Source organism: Bos javanicus, chromosome 29 (genome assembly GCF_032452875.1).
Source record: "Bos javanicus breed banteng chromosome 29, ARS-OSU_banteng_1.0, whole genome shotgun sequence".
In the NCBI taxonomy this organism is placed as follows: domain Eukaryota; kingdom Metazoa; phylum Chordata; class Mammalia; order Artiodactyla; family Bovidae; genus Bos; species Bos javanicus.
In genome coordinates this window covers 18,245,057-18,271,790 of record NC_083896.1, presented here as the reverse complement: position 1 = coordinate 18,271,790, position 26,734 = coordinate 18,245,057, and the positions used below count along the sequence as shown (strand labels likewise).

Below are 26,734 nucleotides of genomic sequence, written 5' to 3'. Positions count from 1 at the left end.
CCTTAATGCTCTACTCTCAGCTAACCAACAACAGGAACATGGGAAGTATCTCAAAAAAGACTCAATGATCCAAGTATTATCAAGCTTTATTTCTGAAAAATTAGCTGTATATGCTTTGGGGGAGAAAGTTTTTCTCAATCTGTGTGTTACATCCAAATAAAGCAAAGTGAATGAGAATATTTTCACACCTTCCTGATGTCATTAATTTCTCACCAGATGTATGCTTCTGGGATTAAAAGTACCTTTCTTTCACTGCGCAGTCACATTTGACATGAGCTGCAGCAACTTGTAGCATAAACACCGGGCACCCCAACACTGCTATCAGCGCGACTGTTTTTGGAGCCCCCAGAAATTGGGTGCTGCAGCTACCGCTGCTATCGCCAGAAAATTTTCACTCTGTTTTTTTGGGTCACCATATCCTGATCAGAAGTTCAGAGCAGGTGAATCTAATTGTCTGGGTGTAGGTCCGGTGCCTGGACCCGGATCTCGGCCCCAAGGCAAAAGAGACTAAGAAATGATTTATTGGGCTTCCCTTTTGGCTCAGATGGTAAAGAATCCACCTGCAATGCAAGAGACCCAGGTTAGATCCCTGGGTCAGGAAGATCCCCTAAAAGAAGGAAATGGCAACCTACTCCAGGATTCTTGCCTAGAGAACTCCATGGACAGAAGAGGCTGGAGGGCTACAGTCTGTGGGGTCGCAGAGTCGGATGTAACTGAGTGAATGGTGGTTCAGTGGTTAAGAATCCACTTGCCAATGCAGGGGACACAGGTTCAGTCCCTTGTCCAGAAGACCCCACACGGGGCAGAGCAACTAAGCCCACACAACCCCAACTACTGAGCTTGTGCTCTAGAGCCTGCGAGCAACTACTGAGTCCATGTGCCACAACTACGGAAGCCCAAGTGCCCTAGAACCTGTGCTCTGCAACAAGAGAAGCCACCAAAAGAAGAAGCCCCCATATTGCAACTTGGGAGTAGCCACTACCCACCACAACTAGAGAAAGCTCATGCACAGAAATGAAGACCTAGAGCAGTCAAAAATAAAATTAATTCTTAAAAAGAATTAACGTAATATCTAGGTTAACCAGTAAAATGTATAACTCCCAAGCTAATAAAAAAGCAGTGGAGGAGAGAATTTTTTAAAAAAGAGCCAATGCAAAAGATGGTAACAATTGAGAGGAAAAAAAGAACACTAGCAAGTAAGATAAATAGAATGTATTTCATAAGAGGGTAGATTTAAACCCATATATTTCAATAAACACATTAAATATAAAGAACTAAATGCTCCAATTAAAAACTAAACACTGTCAGGTAAAATTTCTTAAAAAACTAACTATATGCTGTTGGGTCACAAAATAAAAAGTGATTAAAAAAAAGAGTTGAAAATAAAAGGCAGAAATAGGTATATCATGCAAGAGATAGCTGGTATCATTATATCAGTACTAGACAAAGCCATTATATGGTGACATGATTATTCGTAAAGAATCTAAAAGTACACATAATTTATTAAAATTATTAAATGAGCTTAACAAAGTTGTTAGATATAGGGTTTAATAAACAAAAACCAACTGCATTTCTGAATATCCTCTATGTACTACTTAAAAATAGAATTTTTAAATACATCATTTACAATAACAAAATATTAACTATATAGGAATAACTAACAAAAAGATGTACAAAACTTCTATGCAGAAAACAGCATTAAAATAATGGACATATCATGTTCATTGAATGGAAGACTCAATGTTATAAAATGCCAATCAGCAAATTGCATCTTAATTACAGAATTAATGCAACCCTAATCAAAATTCTAACAAGAAATTTTCTTTTCAGGCAGATTTTCACAAGTTGATTTAAAAATTTATAAAGAAATTAAAAGACAAGAATAATTAATATATTCTTAAAGAGGAAGAAAACAGGAGAAGTTACCCTACCAGATGTCAAAATTTATTATAATACTATGCTAAGACAGCACAGTATTGGCATAATAGAGAAATACACTAGACAGAAACACAAACAATGCATACTAAGACTTGTACAAAAATGTTATAGCAACACTTCTTATAATAGCTAAAAACTGGAGACAATCTAAATGTCTATCAATAATAGAATGAATAAATAAATTATGGCATATTCATACAATGAAATCTTATACTGCGATAAAAATAAATGAACTATAGCTAAAGTTAACAACAGAAGTAAATCTCAAGATAGAATTTTGAGCGAGAGTTACACATAAAAAGATACACACAGAAAGGAGGGAAGGAGGAAGGAAGGAAGCACGGGTTGCATTTAGTACAGGTTTGAATGATTTAAAAAAAATCTTTTTAAAGGAAGCTTTTACCCATAACGTCAAGAGAGTGATGGTTATCTTTGAAAAAGTGAGGAGAAATAATTACAAAGAATTTTGAGGGGCCCTATGGGAGGCTCATTATATTCCATTTCTTAACCTGGATGGCAGTCACACCCTGTGTTCATGTTGATCAATAGGCTATATGAGTTTTTTCTATATATTCTTTGTGTTACAGTTCATAATAAAGTTCTAAAAATACGATAGTTACTTAGATTACCAGGGTAATAGTGGAAACAGGGAGGTAGGTGGACTCAAGAGATACTTAGAAAGTAAAATCAACATGAGTGGTGAAGAAGGGAATATGGGGAGAGGAAAGGGTGAGGGTGGTATACAGTATCTTTCTTGGTTTTCTGATGTAAGGGTCTATATTGATGGTGGTACATTTCCTGCTATAAGGCAGACTGGAGAATGAATGGAGATACAAGTTCAGTTCTGAATACAAAGAGAAGTCAATTCTTTATGGACTGAAAGAACATCATCAAATCAAGTAATTGTCTTTCAGAGACAATGCACTCGTCAAATACCCTAATTTTGTAGTAAGAAAGGACAGAAAAGCTACATAGCCTTTCTACAGTCTGGAATGGAGTCACAGACCTCCAAACACATGGAAACAGCCAAGAAAGCAGAAATACTAAGTCTAGCAAATAAGAGGAAGGCAAGGACGGAACAAAGAATAATGAGAGTATCTGATCCAGTAACATTCTTTCTTCATCTGGATACTTTACTCAAGTTTTTCTACTTTCTGAAATTATCCCCTGGTACCCTTAATGACTAAGCTTACAACTGCCTCTGTCAAAAGCCTAATAACTGCTCTTCTCACCATTAAAATTCTCCTTGTTCAGGCTTTTCTCATCTTGCTATAGACTTTCCAGTTTCCTAGCTGGTCACCCTAAGTCCTGTCTTACCTGGCCCTCATTCAATTCCTCCATCTGCCATACCACCCCACAGAGTGACAGCTAAAACAAAAATTCACAAGGCAGAATTCAAAAACCTATTAGATAAGATTTCTAGTCTTATCTCTTAAAGAGCTCTCAATTTAAAATGTACACCAGCCCAACTACCTGTATTTCTTCTAATGTGACAGATTATTTCACATCTCCAAGTCTTTGCTCACAATTCTTCCTTCTTTCTAAAATGCCTTTCTTCTTGTTTTCCAACTAGTCAAAATCTGCTTAAGATTCACCTCAAGCATCACCCTAGCTCAGTCGGTAAAGAATCTGCCTGCAATGCAGGAGACCAGGGTTCAATCCTTGGGTCAGGAAGATCCCCAGGAGAAGAAAATGGCAACCCACTTCAGTATTCTTGCCTGGAGAACCCCATGGACAGAGGAGCCTCACGGGCTATAGTCCATGGGGTCTCAAGAGTCGGACACGACTTAGTGACTAAACCACCACCAAGCATCACTACTCTACAATGCCCTTCTAGACCTATGCTCCCACGTAAAACTGATTACCTTCTTCTTTAAAAGTTACGTTATAACCTGTCCCACATTTCATAATACCTGTAACACTGTATTGGGTTTCCATGGTGGCTGAGTGGTAAAGAATCCGCCTGCCAAGGCAGGCGACATGAGTTTGATCCCTGGGTCGGGAAGATCCCCTGGAGAAGGAAATGGCAATCCACGCCAGCATTCTTGCCTGGGAAATCAGTGTGCAATTATCCATTTATTGTCTAATCTACCCAATCAGACTCAGATCAGGGATCACATATTAATCTCTGTATCACTAACATGAAGCAAAGGGCTGGCAGAATTAGTATCCAGAACATTTTGAATGAATGAACAAAATGAGTAAATTAATAACTCAAGCCCTTAACTATCTATATATCACATGTATTATTTGGTCTACCAACTATATTGCTAGTCCTTAAAGGACAAAGAACATGTCTCACAGTTCTTTAACATCCTCCACAGTAACTAATACAATAGAATAAATGAAGAATCCCTCATATGAAATAAGTTCAGATACTGCTACCTGGCTACAGAAAAATTTGTAGTAGAAAAGCAGAAGCCAAAGTAATTACCCACTAAAATACAAGATACCACATTTCTGGATAAAATAGAAGAAAGGATAAATAAAACACTACGGTCATCAATCTACATCTGGACCAACTTATTATTGCTCATTACCTTTGGGGCTAGAATCTGCTAGACTAAGGCAAGCAGCATGGCCTCGTTAAACAGCTCAGGGTCTGACATAACACTTCTTCTAGAGATGGTATCAGTATTATGTTTTTAAAAAGAAGCTTTTTATTATTAATTTTTGGCCATACCACAAGGCATGCAGGATCTTTGTTCCCCAACCAGGGCCCAAACCCACGTCCCCTGCAGTAGAAGCACAATCTTAACCACTGGACCACCAGGGAAGTCCCTAAAAAGAGTCTTTACTGTTAGAGATATAAACTGAAATTTAAGAGTAAAATGATAAGATGCTAGGAATTTGTTTTCACAAGAATCTGGTGCAGAGGGTGAAAGTGGAGGAAATGGAGGTAGACAGTAGGAGTTGGGCTCGGGGGGTGAGAATAAAACAAATCTGGACATGAAATGATAATTGTTGAAGCTGGATAATAACTACATGTGAATTAATTAAACTATTCTAACTGTATATAGATTTGTTCCATAATAAAAAGTTGAAAAAATATTCCATACAATCGAGAGATTCTATCCCTGGGTATTTATCAGAAGAAAACAAAAACACTAATTCCAAAAGATATCAGCACCCCTGTATGTTGCAGCATTATAACAATATCCAAGATACAGAAGCAACCTAAGTGCCCATTGATAGATGAATGGGTAAAAAAGACGTGATATATATATACACCATGGAATCTTAGCCATAAAAAAAAAATGAAATCTTGCAATTTGCAGCAACATGGATGGATCTAGGGGGTATTACGCTAAGTAAAATAAGTCAGAGAAAGTCATACTGTATGATTTCACTTATATGTAGAATCTGAAAAACAAAACAAATGAATAAACATAACCAAATGGAAATAAAGTCATAGATACAGAGATACATAGGTGTTTGCCAGAGGGGGAGGAGGGAGAAATAGGTGAGGAAGATTAAGAGATGCATACTTCCAGGTGCAAAATAAATGCATCATGAGCATGAAATGTACAGCATCGGGAACACAGTCAGTAACTAATATCTTTGTATGGTGACAGATCATAACTCAATTTATTGTGGTCATTTTGAAATGCATAGAAATACTGCATCACTACACTGTGTAGCATGACCTAACATAAGGTTGTAGGTCAGTTCCACTTTAAAAACAAACAAATCCATAGAAAAGGGGATCAGATTTGTGGTTACCAGAAGCAGAGGTGGGGGAAAGGGAACAACCCAGGGAGCGAACCCAGGTCTCCCAAATTGCAGGCGGATTCTTTACCAGCTGAGCCACCAGGGAAGCCCAAGAATACTGGAGAGGGTAGCCTATCCCTTCTCCTGGGGATCTTCCTGACCCAGGAGTTGAACTGGGGTCTCCTGCATTGCAGGTAGATTTTTTACCAGCTGAGCTACCAAGAAAGCCCTTAATTATACTTTAAAAACAAATGAATCCATGGAAAAGGGGATCAGATTTGTGGTTACCAGAAGCAGAGGTGGGCAGAAGGGAACTGGATGAAGGTAGTCAAAAGGTACAAACTTTTAGTTGTGAGGTTAAGTATTAAGGTTGTAATGAATAACATGATAAATACAATTAACACTGCTGTATGTTACATACGAAAGTTGTTATAGGAGAGTAAATCCCAAGTGTTCTCAACACAAGAAAAAAACTGTGTCTATTTCTTTAATTTTGTATCTATGTGAGATGACAGATGTTCACTAAATGTATTGTGGTGGTGCAGGAGCGGCAGCCGTTGAGGAACTATCCCACGTCCAAGGTCAGGAGTGGCGGCCGTTGAGGAGCTACCCCACGTTCAAGGTTAGGAGCAGAGGCCATGAGGAGATACCCCACATCCAAGGTCAGCAGCAGCAGCTGAGAGAAGCTACCCCACGTTCAAGGTAAGGAGCAGCAGCTGTGCTTTGCTGGGGGAGCTGTGAAGAGATACCCCACGTACAAGGTAAGAGAAACCCAAGTAAGACAGTAGGAGCTGAAAGAGGGCATCAGAGGGCAGACAGACTGAAACCACAATCACAGACAACCAGCCAATCTGATTACACAGACCAAAGCTTGTCTAACTCAATAAAACTAAGCCATGCCTGTGGGGCCACCCAAGACAGACAGGTCATGGTGGAGAGGTCTGACAGAATGTGGTCCACTGGAGAAGGGAATGGCAAATCACTTCAGTATTCTTGCCTTGAGAACCCCATGAACAGTATGAAAAGGCAAAATGATAGGATACTGAAAGAGGAACTCCCCAGGTCAGGAGGTGCCCAATATGCTACTGGAGATCAGTGGAGAAATAACTCCAGAAAGAATGAAGGGATGGAACCAAAGCAAAAACAGTACCCAGCTGTGGATGTGACTGGTGATAGAAGCAGGCTCCGATGCTGTAAAGAGCAATATTGCATAGGAACCTGGAATGTTAAGTCCATCAATCAAGGCAAATTGGAAGTGGTCAAACAGGAGATGGCAAGAGTGAATGTCGACATTCTAGAAATCAGCGAACTAAGATGGACTGGAAATGGATGGATTTAACTCAGATGACCATTATATCTGCTACTATGGGCAGGAATCCCTTAGAAGAAATGGAGTAGCCATCATGGTCAACAAAAGAGTCTGAAATGCAGTACTTGGATGCAATCTCAAAAGTGACAGAATGATCTCTGTTCGTTTCCAAGGCAAACCATTCAACATCATGGTAATCCAAGTCTATGCCCTGACCAGTAATGCAGAAGAAGCTGAAGTTGAACAGTTCTATGAAGACCTAAAAGACTTTCTAGAACTAACACCCAAAAAGATGTCCTTTTCATTACAGGGGACTGGAACACAAAAGTAGGAAGTCAAGAGATACCTGGAATAACAGGCAAATTTGGCCTTGGATTACACAAAGATGCAGGGCAAAGGCTAACAGAGTTTTGCGAACAGAACGCTCTAGTCACAGCAAACACCCTCTTCCAACAACACAAGAGAAGACTCTACACATGGACATCACCAGATGGTCAACACCAAAATCAGACTGATTATATTCTTTGCAGCCAAAGATGGAGAAGCTCTATACAGTCAGCAAAAACAAGACCAGGAGCTGACTGTGGCTCAGATCATGAACTCCTTATTGCCAAATTCAGACTTAAATTAAAGAAAGTGGGGAAAACTTCTAGACCATTCAGATATGACCTAAGTCAAATACCTCATGATTATACAGTGGAAGTGAGAAATAGATTTAAGAGACTAGATCTGATAGACAGAGTGCCTGAAGAACTATGGACGGAGGTTCATGACAATGTACAGGAGACTGGGATCAAGACCATCCCCAAGAAAAAGAAATGCAAAATGGTTGTCTGAGGAGGTCTTACAAATAGCTATCAAAAGAAGAGAAGTGAAAGGCAAAGGAGAAAAGGAAAGATATACCCATTTGAATGCACAGTTCCAAAGAATAGCAAGGAGATAAGAAAGCCTTCCTCAGTGATCAATGCAAAGAAATAGAGGAAAACAATAGAATGGGAAAGACTAGAGATCTCTTCAAGAAAATGAGAGATACGAAGGGAACATTTCATGCAAAGATGGGCACAATAAAGGACAGAAATGGTATGGACCTAACAGAAGCAGAAGATATTAAGAACAGGTGGCAAGAATACACAGAACTATACAAAAAAGATCTTCACAACCCAGATAATCACAATGGTGTGATCAATCAACTAGAGCCACACATCCTGGAATGTGAAGTGAAGCGGGCCTTAGGAAGCATCCCTACAAAGCTAGTAGAGGTGATGGAATTCCAGTTGAGCTATTCCAAATCCTGAAAGATGATGCTGTGAAAGTGCTGCACTCAATATGCCAGCAAATTTGGAAACTCAGCAGTGGCCACAGGACTGGAAAAGGTCAGTTTTCATTCCAATCCCAAAGAAAGGCAATGCCAAAGAATGCTCAAACTACTGCACAATTGCACTCATCTCACACACTAGTAAAGTAATGCTCAAAATTCTCCAAGCCAGGCTTCAGCAGTACATGAACCGTGAACTTCCAGATGTTCAAGCTGATTTTAGAAAAGGCAGAGGAACCAGAGATCAAATTGCCAAATCCGCTGGATCATCAAAAAAACAAGAGAGTTCCAGAAAAACATCTATTTCTGCTTTATTGATTATGCCAAAGCCTTTGACTGTGTGGATCACAATAAACTGTGGAAAATTCTAAAGAGATGGAAATATCAGACCACCTGACCTACCTCTTGAGAAACCTGTATGCAGGTGAGGAAGCAACAGTTAGAACTGGACACGGAACCAGTCTGGTTCCAAATAGGAAAAGGAGTACGTCAAGGCTGTATATTGTCACCCTGCTTATTTAATTTATATGCAAAGTACATCATGAGAAACACTGGGCTGGAAGAAGCACAATCTGGAATCAAGATTGCCGGGAGAAATGTCAATAACCTCAGATATGCAGATGACACCACCCTTATGGCAGAAAGTGAAGAAGAATTAAAGAGCCTCTTGATGAAAGTGAAAGAGGAGAGTGAAATAGTTGGCTTAAAGCTCAACATTCAGAAAACTAACATCATGGCATCCGGTCCCATCACTTCATGGGAAATAGATGGAGAAACAGTGAAAACAGTGGCTGACTTTATTTTTGGGGGCTCCAAAATCACTACAGATGGTGACTGCAGCCATGAAATTAAAAGATGCTTACTCCTTGGAAGGAAGTTATGACCAACCTAGACAGCATATTCAAAAGCAGAGACATTACTTTTGTCAACAAAGGTCTATCTAATCAAGGCTATGGTTTTTCCAGCAGTCATGTAAGGATGTGAGAGTTGGACTATATATAAAGAAAGCTGAGCACCGAAGAATTGATGTTTTTGAACTGTGGTGTTGGAGAAGACTCTTGGGAGTCCCTTGGACTCCAAGGAGATCCAACCAGTCAATCCTAAAGGAAATCAGTCCTGGGTGTTCATTGGAAGGACTGATGTTGAAGCTGAAACTCCAATACTTTGGCCACCTGATGCGAAGAACTGACTCATTTGAAAAGACCCTGATGCTGGGAAAGATTGAGGGCAGGAGGAAAAGGGGACGACAGAGGATGAGATGGTTGGATGGCATTGCCAACTTGATGGACATGAGTTTGGGTACACTCCAGGAGTTGTGATGGACAGGGAGGCCTGGCGTGCTGCGGTTCATAGGGTCGCAAAGAGTCGGACACAATTGAGTGACTGAACTGAACTGAACTGTATTTCTTTATGACTTACGCAAGCCAAATCATTATGCTGTATCCTTAAATGTAAATAGTGCTATATGTCATTATATCTCAATAAAACTGGAAGAAAAAAAAAAGTCCCATATTGTTCAAGAGAATCTTACATCCTTGTACAAGGAAATGGACAAGGAACAAAATAAATCAGAAAATTATATACAATATTAGAAGATGTTAAGTGCTCTGGAGAAAACAAAATAAAGGAAGGGGCTAGAAAGTGCTGAAAGTGGGATAGGCAGTTTCAATTTCAAATAGAGTGATAAAAGAAGACCTTAATGAAAAAGTAACATTTAAGCAAAGGCTTGAATGCAGTGTGGGAAACAGACATATGAGCACCTGAGGGAAGTGTTCCAAGCAGAAGGAAAGATAAGTGGAAAGACTGAGAAAGCAATATACTTGACAGAGAAAATGACACACCAGACCAGGTTCGTGTCAAGGAGAGGGGTTCTAGGCTGAGGTAACAACATGGGAAAAGACACTGACTTCTGAAAACACACAAGGTCTTTGGAAAACTGCAACCATTCTGATTAAGCTACAACATTATATACGTGAAGAAAAGGACTTTTTAGATCATACATAAAATATTTAAATACAGATAGTTTATAAAAATAAAAGACTAAAGGGAAAAAGATAAGAAGCAAGGAGGGACTTCAATATATATATATCCTGATTGATGTAAATATGAAGTACAAATCATTTATAAGGTATTCTTAAAATTTTCAAAAGTATGCTTATCTGGGATCTAACAAAGTCTATTGATCTAACTTCCAGTTCATAGTAAATATAGGAGATAGAGGAACAAGTTAACCAAGGAAGTAAACAAATTCAGAAAACAAGACAGTTTGTAAAACAACTGACCAAATTTCTTTAATAGATCATATCACCAAAATAATAAAAACTGTTCCAGATTTTACAAAAAGCAAATGCCAGGCGTGGACACAGTTTGCATTCTGATTTGAACATATCAACCTTAACAAGATATTGTGGAAACAACTAGAGAAATTTGGGGCTTTCTTCATGGCTCAGTGGTATAGAATTTGCCTGCCAATGCAGGAGACACAGGATTATCCCTGGGAAGATCCCCTGGTGAAGGAAAGGACAACCCACTCCACTATCCTCTGTCGAAGGGAAATTCCATGGACAGAGGAGCCTGGCGGGTTACAGCCCATAGGGTCACAAGAGTTGGACATAACTTAGCAACTAAACCATCGCCACCAGAGAAATTTGAATACAAACTATTTGTTAGATGACATTAAGGAATAACTGAATTATATTGAGGTGGTTAGATGGTTATATCTTTTTTCAATGTACCCTTTTAAGAGGTATTTAATCAACTATTTAGGGGAAAATATTATGATACTTTAACAAAAACTTCAGGAAAGCAAATAAAGCAAATTTGACAAAACATTAACTATTTAACCCCAAAGATGGGTTATTTGGGAGTTCATTATAGTACTGTCTCTACTTTACTATAAGCTTAATAATTTTCATACTAAAGTTTCAAATTCTAAGTCATCTGTGATTCAAATATTTACAAATCATTTCTTCTTTTACCTCAGATCTCACAAACAAAAACTAAAAAAAAAAATGTATTTTGTAAATTTCATTTTCTCTCTTTAAACTGTTTTCTGTATTTAATCATGCATGACTTGATGCTTTTTTCTAGCCTATGAAAACAGAGAAATAAAATGCTACATAACTTAAAAAAAAAATGAGGGGCTACTGCAGTTAAGATATTGGGGCCCTGAACTAAAGCAGTAACAGCAGAGAGAAGACTATATACCAGAGGCAAATCTGCTTACAGAGGGTCCTGGTTGAAGTTAACTCCTCCTCTGTGCTCCACTGCACTCTCAGTACCCTCAGCAATTTGATGCATTTTATCATTCACATCTGTCTCCATCTAGCTACTCCAAGCTTCTAAGGAGAGGATCTTTTTTAATCTTTTGGACCTTTTTCATCTCGGTATCCACAGCGCCTAGCATATAGAAGATACTCAGGAAAAGACTGCTGAATGAACACCTTATTTATTTTCCATTTTAACCCATTCTGCAGATATAATACAACTCTCATACCTACTGCCATCAGGTCCCAAGACCTTCTTACCTTGTAATAATGTTCCAAGAGAATCCTGACGACTCCCTCCACACTTTCTGCCTCAACAGGCTTCCTGGCAAACTGAAGTAGGTACTGCAAAGCATCTGCTGGGGAGGTAGCCTTACATAGATCTATGTGGAGTGCTGCAGATTTACTTGGTTTTGTCATTCGGAGTTTCTTAGTAGCAACTTCTTCCTGTTGTTGCTGCAAGAGGGTAAGGAAGATAAAACATGAAAACCTGGCTGAAAACAAAGAGTCTACAAATCTAACTTTGCCTCATTTGATGAAAATTAACTTTTCCTACACCAAATAATGTATTTGGGTAACAGACCTAGCCTAAACAAAAAAGCAGCGTTATGAACTAGAAAAAGACCCAACTGGAGACAAAGTTATGAGTCCCAATTTTGCTTTTCACTAGCTCCAATGGCTTTGGGAAAGTCATTTCATTTCTTCAAGTCTCAGTTTCTTTCTCTGTAAAGTATGTCCGTAATATTTTGTTCTGCCTATCTCTTAGGACTGCTGTAGCTTCGGGGTTAAGAGGACACACAAAGGATCTATTCCACTCTTTATTAGAACAGAAATCTCAATTCAGCAAATATATTCAGACTGTGCTAAAGCACTTTCTAGGCTCACCTTCCCTCCTGAGAAACCCAGAACCAACAGGAACAGTCTACAGCTTACACTGAGGAAAAAAATCTTCCTCTCAAAACAGATGACTATTTTCACCCAAATCATTCTACCTTTATTAGAAGAATAGACAGTATAAGGGAAAAATGCATTGCCACATGCCTAGCAAACTGCAGCTATTTAATAAATGTTTACTAAATGACTGATGTGGAATTAGGAGTTCTCTCTGAGATCCAACTCTGCTGCTCTCTTCTAAGGATGTCATACTTCTCAGTTTCACCATCTATAAAATAGGAATGATGACCTACCGCTACTCTTTCTCAATCAGGAATCCTCATCTGAACCACAGAACACACCAAATTAGCTGAGCAACTGTCTTCTCGATTCTCTCAAGGATAGTACATAACTAGAACTATTTCAGACACGTCTGTTACATATAAGGAGTGTCAAAAAGTTCATATAAAAGGGAACCTTCACTCCAGGGCTTAAGTAAGGCCCTGGGATAGATATAGAGAGGATCACAACATAAGAATAAAGTTGTAATCAATAATTTTCCTTAACACTTGATGCATCACAATGATACCTTGAAGAATCATCTCTTTATAAAATTACACCTCTGCAGACTAGAGAGTCGGATTAGTCTAGACGGGAACATGGCATGGCATGATAATAAGACTAAGGGCTTTGAAATCAAAGGAATTTGAGTTAAATTATCACTTGGTAGCTACAGGTCTCCTCCTTCTATAAAAAGGAATACAATACTTACATCATAGGGATACCTGAGAAGTCTAAACTACAATGTCTTTGTTGTACAAACACATCATATGCACCACATACATATCAATTCTCTCGCTCTCATCTTCATGGCAGAGGAAAAATAACAGAAGCACTAAGATCTCAGGTGATTACTCTGTGGTAACCATTTACGAACAATGAAGCAAAGAAATGAGCTCTTAAAATCCTCACCCATTTCCATCCTATTCCACACAAATTCATTCTTCAGTGTTATCAGCAGTTAGGTAAAAAAACTGGGAAGATTTTTTTTCCCTAAGGAGCGCATAAGGAGAAGGACAAACCAATATCTGCTATCATTCAACCATCAATATTTTAGTGCGCCAGGCCCTATGGTCTATCCAGGGAACACAGATGAACCAAGCGTTACCTCTGCCCTCAAGGAGCCCAAACTGGTAGGCAGAAACAAATACTAGTAATTACAGTAGCTCCAAAATCACTGCAGATGGTGACTTCAGCCACGAAATTAAAAGACGCTTACTCCTTGGAAGGAAAGTTATGACCAACCTAGATAGCATATTCAAAAGCAGAGACATTACTTTGCCAACAAAGGTCCATCTAGTCAAGGCTATGGTTTTTCCAGTGGTCATGTATGGATGTGAGAGTTGGACTGTGAAGAAGGCTAAGCGCCGAAGAATTGATGCTTTTGAACTGTGGTGTTGGAGAAGACTCTTGAGAGTCCCTTGGACTGCAAGGAGATCCAACCAGTCCATTCTGAAGGAGATCAGCCCTGGGATTTCTTTGGAAGGAATGATTCTAAAGCTGAAACTCCAGTACTTCGGCCACCTCATGCGAAGAGTTGACTCACTGGAAAAGACTCTGATGCTGGGAGAGATTGGGGGCAGGAGGAGAAGGGGATGACAGAGGATAAGATGGCTGGATGGCATCACTGACTCGAAGGACGTGAGTCTGAGTGAACTCCGGGAGTTGGTGATGGACAGGGAGGCCTGGCGTGCTGCAATTCATGGGGTTGCAAAAAGTAGGACACAACTGAGCGACTGAACTGAACTGAACAGTAGCACCGAGTGATGAGTACAAACAGATGAGTGCTACAGCAGTAGGGGAGGAGAGATTAAAGCAAAACCTAAGTCCACGGAGTGGAGAACCAAAAGAGAGGGAAGAATGACATCCATTCCATGTAAAAGAGACAACAGATACAAAAGTTTGGAAAGGTCCAAACACACAGTATACTGGAGGAGAGGTGAGCAGTCTTGGTAAGAGGGAACAACAGAATAAAGAAAGGAACTGATACTGCCCAACAAAGTGAATGGACTTAATGTCATTGAACTCCACACTTAAAAAATGGTTAAAATGATAAATCCTGTTATGTTTATTTGGCACAATTTGTTTTTTAAATGGGGGCAAAGGAATCCAGAGCTAGGAAATCCCAAAAAGCAAGCCACGGAAGAGGGAGCGCTGTAAAGCTTTCCTGAATCTTGACTCATTCTAAAAGTTCAAGAAAAAGAATTTCACATAAAAAGGAGCAACAAGACTGACAAGGTGAGTATCAAAGTTATTTTCAGAAAAAAAAAAAAAAAAACAAGAACAAGAAGCCAACTAACTTCCCTACACACAACGGAAATATGCCACACACACAAAAAAACGAAAAAGGCAATGAAGGAATACTGTTAAATCACAAAGGGCAAGAGAGTTTGGCTAGTTTTCAGAAAAAGAAGTAGTTGTAAAAGAGTAAGGAAGACTTGGTTTGTCGATGCAATTACCTCTCTGTACTATAATCTCAGATATGATGCTCCACATCTCTCGCTCGCCTGTGAGTTCCGAAAGGACAGGAACCCTAATGTGTATTGGATTTTATAGCTCAGCACCTTTCACCATACCCAATATTGATACATAATAACCACTACTTTATTCAATAAACTCTTGTTGAAGGAATAAATGACATACTTAAGGATCAGCGTCCTGCTGCATGGTCTAAATCTTGCTAGGCCACAAGTCTATGGATGGAAACCTGCTATTGGCTGACATTAACCAGGGGCTCTTCAGAAATGCAGATTATTGCCTTGCCTCCCCCAGAAAACTCACTTACTAAGTAGAATCTACATTTTAACAGAGCCCAGGTGATTTGGATACACAAAGTCAGAGAAGCAAGACACAACGTATGACTTGGGATCAACCTCTACTTTAGCGATCTCTCTGAGGAAATACATAGAGAATCACTGACTGTTGACACGGTTTGGGCCCCTCAGTCCTGAAACAACTCCAAAGGAGGAAGCATGGTACTGCCCTCCTTTATAAGTGAGCTGTTCTAAGAACGAAAACTTCAACCCCTATGAAGCCTGTGACCCTCGCCTGCTGTGACTGGGTCTTGAGGATTCCTATAGATTCCTCTTCCAAACCCTTAGAGCTCTGCATACAGCCAATTTGGCTTTGGGCACTTTTTTGCTAATGGGAGTTGGGAGGAAATTTGTCAATACCCCACCTGAAGTCTCAAAGTCCTCATTTGTAAAACGAGGATGCTAATGAAATGTGGTGTTTGGGGAAGCCTCTCGGAAGTCCCTTGGACAGCAAGGAGATTAAACCAGTCAAACCTAAAGGAAATCAGTCCCGAATATTCATTGGAAGGACTGATGCTGAAGCTGAAACTCCAATACTTTGGCCACCTGATGCGAAGAACTGACTCATTGGGAAAAAAAAAAAAAAAAAAAACCCTGATGCTGGGAAAGATTAAAGGCGGGAGGAGAAGAGGACGACAGAGGATGAGATGGTTGGACGGCATCACCCACTCGATGGACACGAGTTTGAGTAAACTCCGGGAGTTGGTGATGGACAGGGAGGCCTGGGGTGCTGCAGTCCATGGGGTCGCAAAGAGTCGGACACGACTGAGCTGCTGAACTGAATGTAACATGAATAAAATGAGATAACAGATAAGATACTTTCGTAAATTGTAAGTTGCTGTTTGCTTCTTCTAATAGTTTTTTTATTGTCAGACTGCACATGTTAATACTGACAACAGCAGCGGCCAATGAACACGCCCACTAAAGTGTAATCAGAGAGGCAGCCTACCAAAGCACTGGCAGCACTGGCACCCTACCCAGCTTTGTGGCGCCAGTTCTGGCAAAGTGTCTGGGCGTGGATAACCTTCCCCTTTCCCAGACCAGTCCTGAGACCTTTCCTTCCAGAGCTTACCTGAACCACCTTAGTGAACTCCTCATAAACCCGCTTCTTCAGATGGGCCGCCATGGTTGCCCATACACCTTCTCAGCTTCCGTACCCGACGGGGCTGAGGTAGGCAGAGGAATACCAAAAAGCTTGCCCAGGAGGGAGGAACCAGCCGCTGTCCCACAAGGCAGTGGGGTTCCGGGAAAGAGAAGCCGCTTCCGGCTGCTCGACTGCCTTGTCGCTGTGCGTCTGGATTTAGCGACCTACGCCTGCTGAGCGGGAGGAACGGAAACCGGAGCCGGAGCGTAGCACTGGGGGCGGGGCTTCTGGCAGGAGGAGGCGGGTCGGAAAGGGTGGAGGAGCCAATGGGAGCTTTGGGGGGCTTTCTGTTGGGTTTGATTGACGGAGGGAAACGGAGGGTCGGGGGAAGTGCTACAGTGTAAAGGGCAGAGGTGGAGCTATCCAGAGCTAGAGATAAAACCTGGAGCTGTATGAGGATTCTGACTCAGAAGATAACATAAAGAGGTCAAGCTGACAGCTCCATCATCCATTGCTGTTCTCAGTATTTGCTATCTGTCTGTATCCTGTGCTCGCCTTTTGATCGAGCTGTTGCTCAAAAACTGAGTTTGCCTTCTGGTTGGTGTCAAGCCTGAAGATCCAACTAACCAAAGTTCCAAGGACATATTACTTGCAGCAAGTAAGGACAGCACAAGCGATCTTCCCCAAAGCAGTGTCTCCAAACAGCAAAACTGGGGACGCTTTAAGCTAAGTATTAGTCGCTCGATGGTGTCCAGCTCTTTGAGACCCCGTTGATCGTAGCCCACCAGGCCACTCCATCCATGGAATTCTCCAGGCAAGAATACTGAAGTGAATTGCTGTCCCCTTCTCCAGGGGATCTTCCTGACCCAGGGATCAAGCTCAGGTGTCATGCACTGTAGGCAGATTCTGACCTACCACAGAAGCCTAAGGGTGCATGCATATTCATTCATGAAGGCGCTTGCGCAGAGGAGAATTCAGCATTGGATTGGGGCAGAGGTTTACAGGGCCCAAGCTTTAGTTGATTGAAGTCAGGAGGGTCGACATCATCATTCCATCTTCCACGTGAGTGGGGAACATTAGTTCTTGCAGAACTCAAAGACATATATCAGATTGTTACGTATATATTTTTAAGGAAAAACTGGTTTTTGACTGCAAGGAACATGAAAACGTATTTCTTTTGTTCCTTCATTCCCTCACTTCTCTCAAGATAATTAATTACTGAGACCTGTTCAAGGACAAGCATTGTGGTCAGGCTTAGATCAAACAATGGCTTAAGCCAAAAATGGCTTTTCTTACATCTTTTTCTAGGGACCCCCCCACCCTATCTGCTTACAAAGCTGTATGCCACCCCTCCAAACCTCTCCTGGCCTAGGGTACTTTTTCCTGCTCTCTCATTCCAGTTGTTGAAAAGCTACCTATCCTTTAATGAATCAAGCTATCATCTGATAGCTAGGGGAGAGTGGAAAGAATTCTGAGGCCAAGGATCAAGCAACAAAGCTTCAGATCACATAACTCAGATGGGATTTGAACCCAGCCAAAACTCTGACTGGGACTTGAACCCATGAGGTGAGACTTGAACCCACTGTCTTTCAGTTAAAATTGCTCACCTCGTGTCAGGACTTACTGAAGCTCAGGTTCTTTATGTCTCAGCACAGAAAGATTTCAGCAAGAAGCAAAGTGATAGGTAAGCAGTGGATTTATTTAGAGAAATACACATCCCATAAACAGAATGAGATACACATCCCATAAACAAGAATGCCTTGTCTCAAAAGGCAAGTGCGAACCTGGGAGGAACAGCCTCCAAAGACAGAGTGTGTGTCCACTCATAAGATGAGAGGCCCTGAAATATGAGGTGATTAGTTTTTATGGGCTGAGTAATCTCATAGACTAATGAGTGGGAGGATTATTCCAACTATTTCAGGAGAGGGATGGAATTTCCAGGAACTGGGCCACCACCCACTTTCTGGTCTTTTATGGTTGAGCTCAGAACTGTCATGGTGCCTGTAGAGGTGTCATTTAGCATATGCTAATGTACTACAATGAACATATAATGAAGCTCCAGGTCTACTGGAAGGTGAATCTTCTGCCATCTTGGACCTACTTGGTTCTAACCAGTTTATGTCTTATCCTCAACGGTTATGTCATTCTTTTTATTTGTTTGTTTGTTTTTTGGCTGTGACATGTGGCTTGCAGCATCTCATTACTCTGACCAGGGATTGAACCCAGGCCACAGCAGTGAAAGCTTGGAATCCTAACCTCTGGGCCACCAGGGAACTCTTAGCTATTGTCATTCTTTTAAAGGTTGTGCCCTGCGCCCTTCCCTCCTGCTTCGCTACAGCTGGCACTTAATGAACAAGTAGCCTCAACTACAATGGCAGTAACACCTAACCCAACAAAGATGTAGCGGAATGAAATAATGCAGAAATACTTTGCACTATAAAGTGTAATTCACATGCTGGTGTTAATAAATCCAAGGTCAAGGTTTACATCCTGCATTACACTTTAGCTGTGTCAACTAAAAAGATGCACAACCTGAGAGCTGTGAGCTAAGTTTTATTGGGGGCAAAATGAGGACTACAGCCCAAGAGAAAAAGGCATGTGTGTTCAGTTGTGGCCAACACTTTGTGACCACATGGACTGTAGCCAGCCAGGCTCTTCTGTCCATGGAATTTTCCAGGCAAGAATACTGGAATGGGTTGCCATTTCCTTCTCCAGGGAATCTTCCTGATGCGGGGATCAAACCTACGTCTCTTGCATCTCCTTCATTGGCAGGCAGATTCTTTACCAGCTGAGCCACCAGGGAAGCCAAGAGACAGCATCTCAGATAGTTCTGAGAGACTACTCCAAATAGGCAGTGGGGGGAAGGTCAATATATAAAATTTTAGTGAAGGGGGAATTCATTGCAATCAATCAACTCACAAATCAAGTGACTAGTTTTTCTGCTAGTCACAAGGAGCTGATATCACCATGGAGGGACTTGGTGGATGTGGGTTTGGGTGAACTCCGGGAGTTGGTGATGGACAGGGAGGCCTGGCGTGCTGCAATTCATGGGGTCACAAAGAGTCAGACACGATTGAGTGACTGAACTGAACTGAGATGTGAGGAGATGCAAGGATTCAGTCATTCAGTCAGTTCAGTCATTCAGTCGTGTCTCTTTGCCACCCCATGAACTGCAGCACACCAGGCTTCCCTGTCCATCACCAACTTCCAGAGCTTATTCAAACTCGTGTCCATCAAGTCGGTGATACCATCCAACCATCTCATCCCTGTCATCCCCTTCTCCTCCCACCTTCAATCTTTCCCAGCATCAGGGTCTTTTCCATTGAGTCAGTTCTTCACATCAGGTGGCCAAATTATTAGAGTTTCAGCTTCAGCATCAGTCCTTCCACATAAATATTCAGTACTGATTTCCTTTAGGATGGACTGGTTGGATCTCCTTGCAGTCCAAGGGACTCTCAAGGGTCTTCTCCAACACCACAGTTCAAAAGCATCAATTCTTTGGCACACAGCTTTCTTTATAGTCCAACTCTCATATCCATACATGACTACTGGAAAACCACAGCTTTTACTAGACGGACTTTTGTTGGCAAATAATGTCTCACCTTTTTAATATGCTGTATAGGTTGGTCATAGTTTTTCTTCCAAGGGGCAAGCATCTTTTAATTTCATGGTGGCAGTCACCATCTGCGGTGATTTTGGAGCCCAAGGAAATAAAGTCTCTCACTGTTTCCACTGTTTCCCCATCTATTTCCCATGAAGTGATGGGACCAGATGCCATGATCTTAGTTTTCTAAATGTTGAGTTTTAAGCCAACTTTTTCACTCTCTTCTTTCTCTTTCATCAAGAGGTTCTTTAGTTCTTCTTCACTTTCTGCCATAAGGACAGTGTCATCTGCATATCTGAGGTTACTGATATTTCTCCTGGCAATCTTGATTCCAGCTTATGCTTTATCCAGCCCAGCATTTCTCATGATGTACTTTGCATATAAGTTAAATAAGCAGGGTGACAATATACAGCCTTGACGTACTCCTTTCACGGTTTGGAATCAGTCTGTTGTTCCATGTCCAGTTCTAACTGTTGCTTCTTGACCTGCATACAGATTTCTCAGGAAGCAGGTCAGGTGGTCTGGTATTCCCATCTCTTTAAGAATTTTCCACAGTTTGTTGTTATCCACACAGTCAAAAGTTTTGGCATAGTCAATAAACCAGAAGTACACACTTCTCTGGAACTCTCTTGCTTTTTCAATGATGTTGATGTTTTTCAATGATGTTGGCAATTTGATCTCTGATTCCTCTGCCTTCTCTAAATCCAGCTTGATCTTCTGGAAGTTCACAATTCACATACTGTTGAAGCCTGGCTTGGAGAATTTTGAGCATTACTTTACTAGCATGTGAGATGAGTGCAATTATGCGGTCGTTTGACCATTCTTGGGTTAAAGCATCTGCCTGCAATGCAGGAGACCTGGGTTTGGTCCCTGGGTCGGGAAGATCCCCTGGAGAAGGAAATGGCAACCGACTCCAGTATTCTTGCCTGGAGAATTCCACAGACGGAGGAGCCTGGTGGGCTACAGTCCATGGGGTCATAAAGAGTCAAACACGACTGAGCGACTTCACTTGAGCATTCTTTGGCTCAAGTGAAGCCAAATCCTCTATTTCTTTGCACTGATCCCTGAGGAAGGCTTTCTTAGCTCTCCTTGCTATTCTTTGGAACTCTGCATTCAAATGGATATATCTTTCCTTTTCTCCTTTGCCTTTTGCTTCTCTTCTTTTCTCAGCTATTTGTAAGGCCTCCTCAGACAACCATGTTGCCTTTTGAATTTCTTTTTATTGGGGATGGTCTTGATCACTGCCTCCTGTACAATGTCATGAACCTCCATCCATAGTTCTTCAGGCACTCTGTATATCAGATATAATCCCTTGAATCTATTTGTCACTTTCACTATATAATCATAAGGGATTTGATTTTGTTCATACATGAATGGTCTATTGGTTTTCTCTACCTTCTTCAATTTAAGTCTGAATTTTGCAATAAGGAGTTCATCAGATGCAAGAATTGGGATCATGAAATCAGTTCCTGAACATACCCAACTATCTAAAGAGCTGTCCCACCAGTTTCACTGGAGCACAGAGTGCCTGACTCTCCACCCTAAACTCCCTTCAGGGAGTGTCAAAAGTCAGCAACTGCAGCAACACAGGCAGATGGCAAATGCCCTTGTTGTTGTTGTTCAGTCACTGGCAAATGCTCTTGGCAAGTGCCAGTTTTTAGTTGACAGACATTTATGGTTTCATTCTTTGAAATGAATTAATGTAGAGTGCATATAAAAAGAAGACTATGGTAGGCAGAGAAGAGTCCAAAAGGCTGAAAAGATGGTTTTTACCCTCAAGGTTCTACAGTCTAACTGGAAAGGGAGACACCCAAACTGATCATTAGTGGGCAAAATGTGCTGGATAACAGAGCCAAGTGCTTCAAACAGACCTAACTTCAGGGTGCCTCAGGGAAGTTTTACAGAGGAAATGATTTTTAATCTGGCTTTAAAATAGTGAATTTTCTAGAAAGAAAGAAAGGCATCTCAGACTGAAGAGATTACCATAAATACAAAAACGTCCAGTGAAATGAAAGGCACTTAGCAACCAGTGCTAAGTGTTAGTGGCTATTATTTTTTAAAATATTCATTTATTTGGCTGTGCTGGGTCTCAGTTGTAGCATGAGGGACTTTCCATCTTTGTTGCAGCATGTGGGATTTTTTGTGTGGCATGCGGGATCTATGGTCATCGGGCTTCCCTGATACCTCAGTTGGTAAAGAATCTGCTTGCAATGCAGGAGACCCCAGTTCATTTCCTGGGTTGGGAAGATCTCTTGGAGAAGGGATAGGCTACACACTCCAGTATTCTTGGGCTTCTCCTGTGGCTCAGCTGGTAAAGAATCCATCTGCAATGTGGGAAGCCTGGGTTCAATCCCTGGGTTGGGAAGATCTCCTGGAGAAGGGAGAGGCTACCCACTCCAGTGTTCTGGCCTGGAGAATTCCATGGACTGTATAGTCCATGGGGTCGCAAAGAGGCAGACATGACTGAGTAACTTTCACTTTTTACTGATCATGACATGGGATCTCTTAGTTGTGGCATGTGGGATCTAGTTCCCTGACCAGGGATCAAACCCTAGTCCCCCGCTTTGCCTAAGCATGGAGTCTTAGCCACTGGACTACCAGGGAAGTCCCAGCCATTATTGTTATTGTTACCATATTTGATCAAAAATAAGCTGCAGGAGGAGAAGGGGACGACAGAGGATGAGATGACTGGATGGCATCACCGACTGGATGGACATGAGTTTGAGTGAACTCCGGGAGTTGGTGATGGACAGGGAGGCCTGGCGTGCTGCGATTCATGGGGTCGCAAAGAGTCAGACACGACTGAGCGACTGGACTGAACTGAACTGAAGCTGCCAGCAATTGTAAAACACTAACAAAAAATGCTGAAATTAAAAACAGTGGTTTCATATTGCTTAGATTTAGGTATACTTACTGAAAATAGCTGACTTAAACTTCTTTAGACAAAGATTTGTATCCTATGTCATCCTGCTGTGTTTTTAAATGACAATTAAAAACAACACTCACACAATTCAATTGAAGTGATGACAACATGAATTGCTATGAGCCAGTCTTGCTGTTGTTGTTGTTGTTTAGTTGTTTAGTTGTGTCCGACTCTTTGCAGCCCCATGGACTGTAGCTCACCAGCCTTCTCTGTCCATGGGATTTCCTAGGCAAGAATACTGGAGTGGGTTTACATTTCCTTCTCACGGGATCTTCTAGACCCAGGAATCGAACCACATCTCCTCCACTGGCAGGTGGATTCTTTACCACTGAGCCCCCATGACCCAGTCTACACGTGAACAATTGGCCAACAGCAGTCTTAAGATACGTCTCAATTTCAGAGACAGGAAATGCACGTTTTTGCATCATTGGTACAAAGGATTATCATTGTTATTATTAGATACAAGCCTGCAGGAAGGAGTTTGGTGCACTTAGAAAAACAAAGGGAGTTCAGTTCATATTGAGAGTAAACTGCATAAAGGAAACAGAAAGGAATGATGGAAATAAAGCTGAGAAGCCAAGGCCAGACTGGTATAGAAAACAAGAATAGTCTGCTTTCATTTTGAAATGAAAAACTGTATTGAACTGATGACATTTTCCTTTGACCTTCATTACTGTACATGAAAATACCATGAGGCATCCAGGTGAATCCCTTGGGCTTCAAATAAGGTCTTCCTTGCTCCTATTGTATAATGTCAACCCAATTTCCCCTTGAAAATTGGAGTCGATCACTCAGACTAGTATAGTAATCCTTTCTCTGCCTGTTGGCTCAGCAGGAAGAGCCCAAAATGACCAGGGCAGTGTCATTACACATTTGAATGTAATTGAACAGTGACTGTTCTTTAGTGAAACTACTTCTCCTTTGGAGACTAAGTACTCCAAATCCCCTGAACATAAGAATTCATAAATGAGTTATTACATGTAAAAGTGACAAGAACCGCTCCTACCTCTCAGCTCTGGAATCATGTATTCTAACGTGGAAGAAACAGTACATATTTTAGTTGTTGACATGAGGCATATACCACAAACCTGTAAGACAGCTTCCCAACTCATAATGTGTTGTCTCTCAGCTCCCACAGTTAAGTCTGCAAAAGCTTGTTACACATTTTTCTTTTTTTAAATCATAGCTACATCTGAATGATGGATACCTGGCAAGACCAAGAAGTTTCTTTGCTATATTTTTTTTTTCATTATAAAATAAGCTTCCTACTCAGAAGCAATGTGTGAAATATACCATGAAAATGAATCAGGTATCCATGAACAGTAGGGTGGCAGCTACATTTCAATTAGATGTTATTAGGGTTTTCCAGGAAAATAGAGCCAACAGGATTATAGAGATAGTAAAATATTCAAATAAACAGTATACCATAGACTGAGAGGCTTATAAACAACAGAAATTTATTGCTCACAGTTCTGGAGGCTGAGAAGTCTAAGATGAAGGTGCTCTCAGATTCAGCGTCTGGTGAGAGCTCAATTCCTGTTCATAGACAGCTGTCTTCTCTCCACGTCCTCATGGTTAAAGATGTAAAGGGGCTCTCTGGGATCTGTTTTATAAGGGATCTGTTTTTATAAGCCCATTCATGAGGGCTCCATTGTCATGATCTTATCACCTTCCAAAGGCCTGACCTCCTAATACCTTCTCATAGAGGGTTAGGATTTTAACACATGAATTTGGACATGAGAGAGGGAGTCTATAGCAGTAGAAAACTCAAATCAGAATCTGGGATATGTATCTATTCCTATGTGGGTAAATCACCACTCCTTCCTTCCTGGAAAGGATCCAGCATAGGTAGAATAATTTTTTTTAATGGCCTCAATTCTTCCCCTCTCTGTATTTAAATCCCTTTGAAGCTGCTTCCATTAAGAGATGGAATCTATATCCCCACCCTTTGAATTCTGCTGGCCTTGTGCCTGGCCAGTAAAGTATAGCGGAAGTATTAATAACAGGGTGCTAGTTTTGAACCTAGGCCTCAAGTTCCACCCACACACCAGTTTTTAATGTCTTTTGCTTGGTTTTGGAACCCTACCATTGCCATGAGAATAAGTCCAACCTAGTCTGCTGGACGGAGAAGGCAATGGCACCCCACTCCAGTACTCTTGCCTGGAAAATCCCATGGATGGAGGAGCCTAGTGGGCTACGGTCCATGGGGTCCTTAAGAGTTGGACACGACTGAGTGACTTCACTTTCACTTTTCACTTTCATGCATTGGAGAAGGAAATGGCAACCCGCTCCAGTGTTCTTGCCTGGAGAATCCCAGGGACGGGGAGCCTGGTGGGCTGCCGTCTATGGGGTTGCACAGAGTCAGACATGACTGAAGCGACTTAGCAGCAGCAGCAGCAGCAGTCTGCTGGAGAGTGAATGACCACATGGAACAAAGCCAACTTCACCCAGCTGAGGCTATTTAAGATCAGCCCCACCCTAGCTGAGCTACCATCTGACTACAGACACATAATTGAGACCAAATAAAACCAGAAGAACTGCCTAATCTATAGGCTATGAGAAGGAATTAATGGTTATAGTCTTAAGGTATTAAGTTTGGGGGTCTGTCATATGGTTAGAGAGTCCCTAAGCTGCTAAATTGCATAGAACCAGCTGGTAAGGAGACAACAAGCCCAAATGGATTTAAGCAGCTTATTATTCACAGTGTAGCAGACAGCATGAACTTCACGTTTGTTTTGGTTCCCCCTGACCTTTAAACACCATAAGGGTGATGCAGGTCAATGCCATGCACAGTACATCTGCAACACAGATGAAGGACAGAGTTTAGGAAACCTTCAATCTTAAAAGAGGGAATGCTAGCAAACCTGCCCTTTGAAGGGGACAGTATCTTTTTATTTTTCCCCCGACTTCATTTTATTATACTGGTCAGGAACAAATCTGCCTTCTAACCCAGTGTGAGACTTTTTTTTTTTTTTTTTAATTTGCTGTGCTGGGTCTTAGTTGCAGCATGCAGGATCTTCATTGCTGCATGGAGGATCTTTTCATTTCAATCGTGGCATGGGAGGATCATAGTTCCTTGACCAGGGATCAAACTCGGGCCCTCTGCATTGGGAGCACAGCATTTTAGCCACTGGACCACCGGGGAAGCCCCTGGGAGGCATTTTTTTTATCACCATGAAATGTCTCCAGGATTGGAGGGTGATACTAGCTTTATTGGGCTTCCCTGGTAGCTCACACTGCAATGTAGGAGATCCAGGTTTGATCCCTGATTTGGGAAGATCCCCTAGAGAAGGAAATGGCAAGCCACTCCAGTATTCTTGCCTGGGAAATTCCATGGACAGAGGAGCCTGGCGGGCTACAGTCCATGGGGTCGTAAAATAGTTGGACACAACGTAGCAACTAAACAAGAACAACAACAACGATGAAGTAAACCCGCACCCTAACCCTAAGCAGCTTTGCAAACATCCTCAAACAAAGCTATTCATGCCATTTGCTTAGCGATGCCAACATTTCTACCAACAGTTTGTTACAGTTCAGTACAGCTAACTGATTTGCAGGACTATCAACCTACCACCAAGTATCTAGTCCCCCTGTGGGAAAAATACTGTATCAGGGGCTCAGTGTTGGTCTCTGCTGTTGGACATTCATCACTGACTACATCAGCTTTGATGCTGAGAAGAAGTCTATACTGTAGAGCCCATGCACAGACCCCACCCCTGCCATCATGGCCACCTTTCTCATGACTCCACTGAGCTGGGGAAAGAGGCTGACTGGCACCCAGAGGTTGGATCATTATGTTCGTTCATTTCTTTAAAAAGCCTCTTCTACAATGGGTGCC

At 41.5% G+C, this 26,734-nt stretch overlaps 1 protein-coding gene across 1 annotated transcript in view; it reads right to left on the bottom strand.

Annotated features, from left to right (window-relative positions):
- INTS4 (integrator complex subunit 4) overlaps positions 1–16,620 on the bottom strand; it is a 108,358-nt gene extending 91,738 nt beyond the window's left edge. Inside the window, exons 1-2 of the mRNA XM_061406156.1 lie at positions 16,358–16,620; positions 11,801–11,995 (exon numbers count right to left, since the gene is read on the bottom strand). Coding sequence (XP_061262140.1) covers positions 11,801–11,995; positions 16,358–16,411 — 249 coding nt within the window. The 5' untranslated portion in view covers positions 16,412–16,620. The remainder of the gene's footprint in view (positions 1–11,800; positions 11,996–16,357) is intronic.
- Positions 16,621–26,734: the final 10,114 nt, after the last annotated feature.